The sequence below is a fragment of the Gossypium hirsutum genome, chromosome A02 (assembly GCF_007990345.1).
Source record: "Gossypium hirsutum isolate 1008001.06 chromosome A02, Gossypium_hirsutum_v2.1, whole genome shotgun sequence".
Lineage (NCBI taxonomy): Eukaryota > Viridiplantae > Streptophyta > Magnoliopsida > Malvales > Malvaceae > Gossypium > Gossypium hirsutum.
This window is the reverse complement of record NC_053425.1, coordinates 103,658,722-103,669,847: the sequence shown is the minus strand read 5'-3', so window position 1 is coordinate 103,669,847 and position 11,126 is coordinate 103,658,722. Positions and strand designations below refer to the sequence as shown.

The 11,126-nt window shown below is 31.6% G+C and overlaps 2 protein-coding genes across 2 annotated transcripts; one reads left to right on the top strand and one right to left on the bottom strand.

The window, feature by feature from the left end:
* Positions 1-328: 328 nt before the first annotated feature.
* Positions 329-4,663, top strand: LOC121208897 (putative U-box domain-containing protein 50). The gene is made up of 8 exons (XM_041079778.1): positions 329-733; positions 920-1,032; positions 1,144-1,271; positions 1,366-1,762; positions 2,139-2,279; positions 2,351-2,890; positions 2,993-3,709; positions 4,145-4,663. Exons 1-8 carry the CDS (start codon positions 571-573, stop codon positions 4,340-4,342), a joined length of 2,397 nt encoding a protein of 798 aa, XP_040935712.1. The 5' UTR covers positions 329-570; the 3' UTR covers positions 4,343-4,663.
* A 975-nt stretch (positions 4,664-5,638) lies between these two features.
* Positions 5,639-6,259, bottom strand: LOC121208913 (protein SKIP34). Its single transcript, XM_041079779.1, has one exon. The coding sequence runs from the start codon at positions 6,157-6,159 to the stop codon at positions 5,881-5,883; it is 279 nt and encodes a 92-aa protein (XP_040935713.1). The 5' UTR covers positions 6,160-6,259; the 3' UTR covers positions 5,639-5,880.
* Positions 6,260-11,126: the final 4,867 nt, after the last annotated feature.

Sequence of the window (11,126 nt, the reverse complement as noted above, 5' to 3'; positions counted from 1 at the left end):
TACTAAATTTGGATAAAAGAATAAACCATTTTCCGAACAAAGACGAATCCAGGATAAAAAATAAAAATAAAAATAAAATCCCAGCACATGAGCACTTACTGGGGATAAGTTGTTCCAACAAATTTCCAATCTCATTTCGTGTTGTTTTAAATTGATGAATAAATGTTTGATTATTATATAGATTTCGTGTTTAATATTGATTGAAGTATAATTAAAATATTATTTAAAAAATATATTTTATAAATTGTTTGCATAGAATTGGTGCTTAATTAGACAGCAATTAAAATTTTCAATAAATCCATACAACAAGCTCCAAACTAGCCGTCCTACATTCTCATTCAACGAGCCTAATTTTCTTTTCTTCTTTGAAAACATCTATAACTTGACAACAACCCCTTTCAGTGTTTTTCACAAAATTCAACTTAATCCAATTTCCTTCTATTCCATTTCCAATCATTTTATTTATTTATTTCAAATTAATCCTTTGACACCCCTTTATAGCTTTATATCTCCATGGATGTTCACTGAGTATTAAAAAAAAAAACTACTGTTTGAAAGCTAAGATCACCAATGGAAACACAAGTGGAGAAGGTCTATGTTGCAGTTGGGAACGATGTAAGAGATGGATATAAAACGTTGGCTTGGACGCTAAGAAGATGGAGTTTTCAACCATTCACCATAGTCCTCCTTCATGTTACTTACAACATTTCCACTGATTTTGTTTATACCCCATGTAAGTTCAATCATCAAACTTAGGGTTCATGTATATATTTTCGGTTTTATCTCTCTACCGAGAACTTTAACGGATTCACAGCATGAAAGCATCTCGGAGTGCTTGAACATGCAGAACCATGATAAACCTAAGAGCTTGTTCATGGTCTGACTCGACCCTAACATTTTTTTTTCACCTTCTATATAGTTGGAAAGCTTCCAGCAAGTGCAGTGAGTGAAGAGAAGCTGGAAATATTGCAGAAATATGAGCAAGAAAAGACTGAAAAGTTACTGTCCAAGTACATAGCTTTTTGTGGAAAGGTTTTTTTCTTTTTTCTTTTTTTTTAATGGCTATGGTGGTTGATGAGATTAGTTTTTTTTTTTTTTTCACTTTGTTGCCATTGATGATTATAATAGTTTTTTTTTTCATAGGTAAAAGCTGAGATATTAAAAGTTGAGAAATATGATCAACCTATCCACAAGCTCATAGTAGATTTGATGTCAGGTCTTGAAATTGGCAAACTTGTAATGGGAATCACATTCATGAAATCCTCATCATGGTATGCAATTATATAGATCTTATATTCAAGTTGAATCTTTCTACGATTAAATTTAAGAATTCTGATGTTTCGAATTAATTTATTCCTTTCATAGGAGATCAAAGAGTGCAATTAGTGGAGCATTCTATGTTCATCAATATAAACCTGATTTTAGTGAGCTATACATTATATGTGGGGGAAAACTGGTGGTCCTCAATGGGAACATCAATGAAGGGTTGATGGAAGATGATGGAGGAGGGATCATGGTTGCAAAAATAAAAGAAAAACCAAGCATTAAAAGCTTGTTAGGAAGAATTTTCTGTGAACGCCGAAAATGTTCGTCCCTTCCGTCAACAAACCAAGATTCGGTGAAGGATCGGTGGGACAATAATGTGGAAGAGCTTGGAAACTATTTCCAGCAATTGTTGTCCTTGAATTTGGATGAAGAGATTGATATGTTACAAGCTAATCCCGTGGAGTCAGATACACCAGAAAGCATCAATTCTAACATGGTGAGATAAGAACCATTTTTCAATGTTTGTAGCAGGTAGAAAATTTTTGTTGTTTATGCCTAACTAAATCCTGTTTTGCCAACAATTATCTATGTTCATTTCTTGACTCTAGAGGCACATGACAGGGACAGGATGTTTAATTATGTTTGGTCCCTTGTCTAGATTTGAATGTCTTGTCTTTTACCTAATTCTATAATTATTGAGCATCCATCATTCCATTTCCATGCCATAAGGAAAATGGTTGCATGTGGTAGAATTCCAACCCAAAGCTGCTAAATGTCTGCATGAATCAACTGAACTAAACATGCATTTAAGACAGTGATTTTCTGACAATTATGTTGATGAGTAATTGGACAAAGCATTGTCTTATTGACAGAATGATGAAGAAAAAATGGAAGCTGTGCAATGTAAGATAGACGAAGCACATGAGGCTATTATTTTGAAGAAGAAAGAAACTAAGGCTGATGTTGAAAGACATGCAAAAGCTAAATCGGCTATAGATTTATGCAATGCCAAGGTATTTTTTCAAGCTCTTTTGATTTTGTTTCGTGTGTGTTTGGAGCCTTAAATTCATTCATTTTCTTTTAGGCTGAGGATCTCGAAACTCAGATAAAAGAAGAGGTCACCCAACGGTTAGAAATTAAGAACGTATTGGACATTGAAAAAGAGAAACTATTTGAAGTTAAAAGAGAAGTTGAAGAGAGCAAAAATAGGCTTAATTCATTTAAGGATCTTCAAGTTGAACTATCAAATAAACTTCAGAAATCAAGTCAAGCAAGAGCAAATGCTGTGGCTCAGTTGGAAATGGCTGCAGTTACAAGAGCTAAGATGGTAATGGAAATCGTGGAATTGAGGCGACAAAGGGATGTTTTTCAACGCAGGATTGAGTTTTGTAGAGAGAAAGATGCACTCAGAATGGTTGCACGATCAAACGAGTTAAGATGTGGTTACAGAGAGTATATGGCCGAGGATATTAGATTGGCGACTGATGATTTTTCGGAGCGTTTGCGATTAAAAGTGAGTGGAGATTGGTCGAATGTTTATCGAGGACGAATCAATCATTCAACGGTTGCGATCAAGATGCTCAATTCTGTTAATGGAATGTCTCAAGAAGACTTTCAAGCTAAGGTATGAACGAGAAATGACTACTTGTTTTAGTTAAAGTAGTTGTATCTAATCAGACAGATAGTCACATATATCTGAATAAATGTCGAACGTGAATATTTGTAGGTGAGGCTTCTTAATGACTTAAGACATCCACATTTGGTTGCTCTAATGGGATTCTGCTCGGAGCTGACATGCATAATCTATGAATACATGCACAATGGTAGCTTGAGAGACATTTTATTTACCCCCCAAAGGAGCTGTAGGAAAATAAATAGAAACCGAGTCCTTTGTTGGTATGATCGGATCAGAATAGCTTGCAAGGTTTGCTCGGGCTTGAGCTACTTGCACTCGGCAAAGCCAAGGCCCATAGTTCACGGTCATCTAACCACATCCAACATTCTCCTAGACCGTGACCTAGTTGCAAAGATTAGCGGCTTTGGCTTGAGACAGCACCATGATCACTATGATATAAGATTGGACATTCGAGCTTTTGGGGTTTTATTGATGCATATGATAACTGGGAGGAATTGGGCGGGCCTGATCGAAGATGCGACAGTGGAGGACCAGGCAGCACTCATTAAGGTCTTGGATGAGAAAGCAGGGAAATGGCCTTCGGACTTGGCAGTAGAACTTGCAAAAATATCTGTGAAATGCATGTCGGTGTGCCGAAGGGCGAACCCAGATTTGCAGATTGCAACAGTAATGGAAGAACTACATGAGCTGAAAAAGAAAGCTGATGAACTGAGGGCTAGAGGGGGATTTGAAGTGGTAAGCAATGAGAACGTAAACAGTGAAGACTCAAATGAGGCACCAAGTGTTTTCCTCTGCCCCATATTCCAGGTTTGATTTTAATGGCAAATCCCTAAAAAAAAAAACTCTATTCATTGCAAGACATTTCAATCCTACCCAACACAATTTGACCATAGAAAAGCTAACCCAAGTCCATTCAACCCATACCCAAGTTGACTTGAACTTAAAACCAATTTGAACCTAAAAACAATTCGACCAAGTTAACTTGAACTTAAAACCAATCCAAACCCAAAAACAATTCGAAAGTAATTTAAAATGATGCATACCTAAAATAACCGAACTCGAAATTGACCAAACCCAAAACGATACAAACCTGAAATTCACCCAAACAAAAATGGAATGGAAATTTTAAAACACAAATTGACTCAACCTAGATTCACCCAACCCACATCCAATCGACAAGTCCAATTACAATGAGATTTTGGTTATTGTTTTGACATGTTTGAATGGTATTTGTGGGTGCAGGAAGTGATGAAAAATCCACATGTGGCAGCTGATGGGTTTTCATATGAATTGGAAGCCATAGAAGAATGGCTGAAGATGGGGCATGATACTTCTCCCATGACAAATTTGTGTCTTAAGCACAAATTCCTGACCCCAAATCACACCCTTCGTTCCCTCATCCATGAATGGCAGAACAAAGGAGCAAATTTGCCTTGTTGAATTAAAGATATTTCCTTGTGAAGATTTAAGGATTTGGCATTTGAGTTTCTTCATAGGTTATTTATTGCTTTTGTCTATGACCCAATAACAGTGCTACCCAAAGCATACCAGTGAAATCATCACATAGCCTAGCCTCGTTATCCAATAAGTTTGATGTTTGAATCTCGCAATCCCGAGCGGCGAACTCCTTTCATAATAAATCAATGTAAACAATATCAAATATAGATATAGAGTTCAAGCTGTTTGATATGTTTCTCTTGTGCAGCTCTTTGGATCAGTCATTGCTATTGATATAACAAATACGCATGCTTTTCATTTTTACCATTTTGCTAGCATACAGTCCAGTCATGTTCATCCCAATCAGTACATAATATAGGAAGTAATTATTCGAAGTTTCAGCACAAGACAGCAAAGGAAAACAAATAATTTCATCATATTTGCTCATGAAAATACGACCATTACCTCTTAGAGAACACCTGGGTATCTTCTTGCAATTATTTGGAGATCTTTGCCGTGTTACTGTGACGCCTTCAACAATTCCATTCAACTCAATACAACCTGAAACTAGAACACAACAAACACTGCAATTATACTGGGATCTTTTAGCATGCAACTCTTATGCCTTCAATGACCCCATTCAACTCAATACAACCCGAAAACTAGAATGCAGAAAAAATATTGCCACGCTTGCTCTTTTTCCACTCTAGCTCTGCTAAAAGGCCTAAATGATCACAAATTAAGTAGTAATCAAAGAATATGATATAGCCCTCCAATGACAGAAAACTTCCACTTGATATAAGGCTTCTCAAATCAATATAAATGAGATTAAAAAGGAATCACAAAGACAAAACATCAATTTCTAGAACTCATTCAACTAAGCAACTCCAAAGAGTATTATACTTAGATCTCCGCCTCTTAAGCCTTCAAAGACTCCGTTCAACTTGATACAACCTGAAACTGAAATGCAACAAACACCTTGCCGCCCTATCCACTTTCCCTTTCTCTGTTTTCTTCTCACTTAGCTAATGCCTAAATTTGCACAACTTAAACACATAATCAGAAAAACATAATTTAGCCCTCTAATGCCAGAAACTTCCACCTAATATGAGGATTCTCAAATCAATATCAATTAAGAAATTAATAGAGATTAAAAAGGATTAATCGCGATGAAAAAAGAGCAATTTGTAAAACTCAATCAACTAAGCAGCTCCAAAGAGAGTTTAATTTTAAGCCTTCAATTTAACCACAAACAAACATAATTAACACCTACTTAAACAATTTAACACAAGAAAGGAGTAATATAACTATTTTCCGTAAAATACCAACAAATTTTTGAGCTCCCCAAACCCTAAGAGCTAGAAACAGAAACCTTTTACAATTTCAAATCAGTTAAAATGTAATTCCTTCTATCTATCAAACATGATCAACACTCACAAAACAACATCATCACCACCAACAACAAAATATTCTAAAAGGAAATATTAACAAAAAGTTATTTTTGTTAAAATCGCCGAAGGAAAAGCTGTTTCTTTTGTTTTTCATTTAGCAGGAAGCGAAGAGAAGAAGCGCGCCACGTATTCTTGCTGCTCGCGGAACCGTTGTTTGAGGTAAGATTCGAGGATCTCCATGACGGAAACGAAACGCTTCATTTCCTCGAGTCGGCGAGTGAGTTCGGCTTCTCGAGCCCTGGCTCGTTCGAGTCGAGCCTCCGTCTCGGCTAACCGGACTCGGAGCGTATCCACCACCAATGCGTTGTTGTTGTTGTTCCGCGGCGGACGGTCCGGTGAGAGAGATCGTCGGTGATGACCGTAACACATTTTCTCTTCAGAGAATTTTTTTTGTGTGTGGAGATTGAAACGTTTGTCGTTTCGAAGGATGGAAGAATGAAGGAAAAGAAAGTTTTGGTTGCAGAGTTATTGCGAGCGAAAGAGGTTTGGTTACAGCACGTTTGAGATCAATGATGGATGTGCTCATCGTTTGATCTGGACCGTTGGCTGAGATTACTGGAATTGGTATCGTCTTTTGATGGGTCGGGTTGACCGGAACAATGTTGGATTGATTGAATCGAACGGCTTGAAGAAAGCATATGTGGTGGGCCGATCAAATCTTAGAATAATCGTAAATGTAGTTTTTAAAAGGGTAAACTACAGACTAATCTATGATAAGTTTTCGTTTATCTCATTTAACTAAAACAAATTACAATTTAGTCACTGAATTATTTAAAAATTTTTATTTAAGTCATTAAATTGTTAAAATCGATGCTATATGACTTACTCTATTTACACTATCTGCACCAATCAAAAGCTATCTTTCCCTTTCTCTTGTACAGTCTAATTATTTTTCATAAAACAACTTTGGACGTCATGAATCTGTGAACCAAAATTCAAAAAGCTTTTTTCTCCGATCTCTGACACTGACTATCAAATTGACTTGGATTTAAGGTATGTTTTTTACTTGTCGATGGTTACTGATCTATTATATCGATCACCAAATTGTCATTTTGAGTTCACTGGCGGAACTTTTTATTTAAAAAAAAATTAACAGTATAGTGATTTAGATAAATTTTTTTGAATAGTATAATGACTTAAATGAAAACTTTCAAAAAATTAATAATTAAATTATAATTTTTTTTAATTAAATGACCAAAATCAAAACTTAACTATAATTTAGTATTTAATAGTGTAACTATCATTAATCGAATTGTGAGGTATATAATAAATGTAAATTTTACTTTTTTGAATTTAAATGTACATAAATTATGCTAAATATTAAATATTAAATGAATTGATCCATTACAAGAACACAATATAAGAAAATAAATATACAAAAAAATGCACTAAGTAGAAATAAATATATCAAAATAAACATAAAACAAATTATTAAGTTACAAAAATTCATATAAATTTGTAATAGTAAATTTATAATAATACTTTAAATATGTAAAAATAACGCGAAAATAAAAAGAAAGGCCGCTGTCAATTTTTGAAGGTCAAGCTCTTGACGTATTCTACTTTAAGATATGTTATAGGTTATTTAGTAGTATGATATAAATATGAGTTAATTACTATATATGTGTCTAAATTAATATTTCCATTTTAAGCTAGTCTTATATTAATAAGATTTTTTCGCTATTAAAATTATTTATTTAACCATTAAATGAAACAATAAATTTTATAAAAATTTAAAGAAAAATACCAAATGGAAAAGATGGAAATTTTAAAATGAAAATTAAAAGAAGGGAAAAAGTTATGCTAGAATGTTTTTAATTTTTTTTTAATCATTCATTTATCTTTTTTATTAAAATATTTTATTTTTCTTAAAGAAAATCATTTAAAATTATGTCATACTTAATAATTAAAATTAGTAGTTTTAATAACAAAATGATGTAATTGATATAATCTCGATAGTTTATGATGTAGATAGAATGTTTTCAAATTTATGGACCAATTTAGAATGAGGTTGTAGTTTGGGGGAACTATAGTGCAATTAACTTTGGGCTTGAACCAACATCCCTACACAAATAAACATCCGTATTGTACGTTTCTCCTTCTTTATGAAAGTAAAATTATTATTTATTATTCTTTTTCTTTTGAAATGGGTTTTTGTTATGAATGATATTTAAATGATTAAAGATTAGTGTTATTTAATATGTTTGAAATTTGATTAAAATAGTGATAGAAAGTGTTATTAATTTATTGTTGCTGATTATCGAGTCTTATTAACCTATTATTGTTGAACGCTTGGATTATATGTTTTAAATTGAATTACAAATTTTAAATAATTTATTGTTATACTATTCCACAACATATATTTAGTATTGAAATTTGGTACAATGTATATCGGATAACTTTTAAGCATCGTACGAAAAAAAAGATTGTTTTATAAATAGTTTTTACTATTAATTTATAAATGTTATTGTGAAAGCAAAATTGTTTTAGTACTTGTAATAGTGCTTAGGATAATAACCAGGGTGATAACCATGATGTTAATAAATTTCATGTATATTTTAATATGATTTTTTTATTGTAGCATATGTATTATAATTGGAGACTAACCATGACAATAATATGAACGGATAGATTTTGAATTGAAATTCATTCATGTTTAAGATATGTGAGCTTTATTCATGCAGATGTTTAACTTTGAAAGATATGACCATTAGAATATGATAATTTTATGCACCTAAAGTTGCAAGATCACCTATCTAAAACTCATTGTGATCAAATGCACATGAAGTTGTAAGATTTTAAAATCGTGAGTATAACTCTGCAACAATTAAGATAACTTATGTTATTGAAGGTCATTGGTTATGTACCTATTGTACGCCTAAATATTTAGTTAAATTCTATCAAGATTCCATCAACGGAAGGGAGACAATGCAGAAACGAATAATAAAAATGATATTAAATCAAATTTAGCATGCTAGATTGATGATCGTGATAAAATTAAATAATAAAGGGATATTGGCACTGTCTTTGTGATGGAGATCATTTTAGATGTTAGTTTGTTAATTTTTAGGATTTCTATAATCTATATTGAGGAATTTCTTGTTGTAATCTATTTGCTATTCATTACTAGCTTAAGTATATTATTTTATTTTAATATTTATATAAAATCTTACTACTATATTACTTAGGGTTGTATGTTTTTTTTGTAAAAAACAAAATTTCTAAAAGCGTGAGTTGCATCCTTTTTATGAATTGTTAAACTTATTATTTGGTTTTTGAATATTTTATTAGTAATAATTCTTCTTACCACAAGAAGTGAAAATATAAAGATAAATAAGATAACAACAAAAATTCTCAATATAACCTTTCAAAGAAGAGAGACAATTTATGAAAAGTTGTTGGTTATGTACCACTCCTATCTTACACTTGTATCCAATAGATAATACAATAGTGCATACTATCATTAGGGATAAAAGGCATTTTTCTTGTTTGGTAAATAAACAAACTAACCTTTGGTGATACATTAATTTAAGGCTCCAAAAGAGCTGATATATTATTAACTTATGTTCAATGTGGTAATGAAACATGTTAATATTTCATAGTACAAAATTAATTTAAGGCTTCAGAAGAGCTACTACATTGTTATCTGAAGAAACAAAACGATAATTAATGTATAATGTCTTAGTTAGTCTCAAAGAAATTATTATCTTTTAAAAGGGCATACGTTGTAACAGATACAATATTGAGACTATGGATGAGGAGGTGATTAATTTCCATATATTAAATCTATTACATTGGGTAAGAATTTTGTATTGGAAATTATCGTATTTGCTCTAGTTTGAATTGTGTATATATTAGCATGGTTAAATCACACGAGATGGTAGACCAAAAGTTTACATTAGTAATGTTGAATAACTTGCATAGTAAACAAGAAGTTTACTAGTCCACATATACAAAATAGTTGGCATGACTGGTTAACCATCCCGATCAATATGATGCGACAATATAAAAATTTATATGTATATTTATTAAAGAACAAAAAGATTCTTCATTTATCAAGTGTTGCTTATTCTCAATGAAGATTTATTAAACCTCACTAGCAAAAGTTGAGATCGAATCTCTTGCATTTTTGAAAGAAATATGAGCTTATTTATCCAACAAGTGGATATTTTGATATGATTTTAGTAGATGCATCTACAAGATAATTATATGTGAGTTATCAAATCATAACCTGTAGTTTGTAAGATTACTTGTTTACTAATGTGTTTAAGAAAAAAACCTTAGATTATGCAATCGAGACAATTATTACTAATGTTGGTAAATTTATTTATCAAGTTTTCAATGATCATTGTATGTTAGATTGTCAACGTAAGTAAATATCACAAAGCTTGATGTTTATGTATATAAAATGGTTTAAAATTAATAATTCAATGCCTCCAGTTAATAGTTAGACCATTACTGTTGAGACAAAACTTTTTGTATAAGAATACGATATTTTATATGAATATACACTTGCACACATCATGTTAATGAGTTATGACAAATACTCTTCATTATAATTGGATTTAGCCAATAGCCAAATACAACCCATTTTAGAATTTTGTGAATGTACAGTATATATTTAAGTCACTTCACCACAATGCACAAAATGGGTATTTAAAGAAAATTGAGAATGTATATTAATTATGAATTTCCTTGTATTATTGGATGTTTTAAACAAATTAAAGTTCAATTATGACATGAATTTATTACTATTTTGATTTGACATGTTTTCCTAACATCAAAGGGGAGAAATAATACTAGGTGGATGAAATAATTACTTAGAATGAATTATCATTATCTATATCATCGTAGAAAGTAATTTGAACTTGATGATTCACTTCATTACAAATTAATTACCAAATGCATTCACTGACCTGATAAGAATAACCAAAGTATTACGTATTAGCTAATGTTTTAAAGTCCCAGTAGGACAATCTATTTAAATAAATGAAAGTATGATTATTGTTGGAACTCTAGAAGAAGATCAAAATATATTTTCCTAAAATTCTTCCAATATATGATATATTATTTTTCCATTAATTAAGGATTTGTACCATAATCAAGTGTAATGCATACAAAAATGCATAAAAGCAACAAGCAGATGGAAAGAGCAAGCCATGGAGAACAATACAATTAAGTTAGCTTTAAGGAGTTTACTTAATACATATTAAGTATTTGTAATTTCTTTCCATTAAATAGAATAGATTTTTTTAATTTAAATTTTTATGTTATTTTTTAAAGCAATTAATGTCTTTATTATTTACCAATTATCTATTTCTGTTTATTATATATGA

Bases quoted from the DNA above. Each gene is read 5' to 3' on its own strand.
- LOC121208897 (XM_041079778.1), top strand. From the start codon at position 571: ATGGAAACACAAGTGGAGAAGGTCTATGTTGCAGTTGGGAACGATGTA. The intron at 1,272-1,365 runs GTATGCAATTAT...TTCCTTTCATAG, and splicing joins TTCATGAAATCCTCATCATG to GAGATCAAAGAGTGCAATTA. The intron at 1,763-2,138 runs GTGAGATAAGAA...TCTTATTGACAG, and splicing joins AAAGCATCAATTCTAACATG to AATGATGAAGAAAAAATGGA.
- LOC121208913 (XM_041079779.1), bottom strand. From the start codon at position 6,159: ATGTGTTACGGTCATCACCGACGATCTCTCTCACCGGACCGTCCGCCG.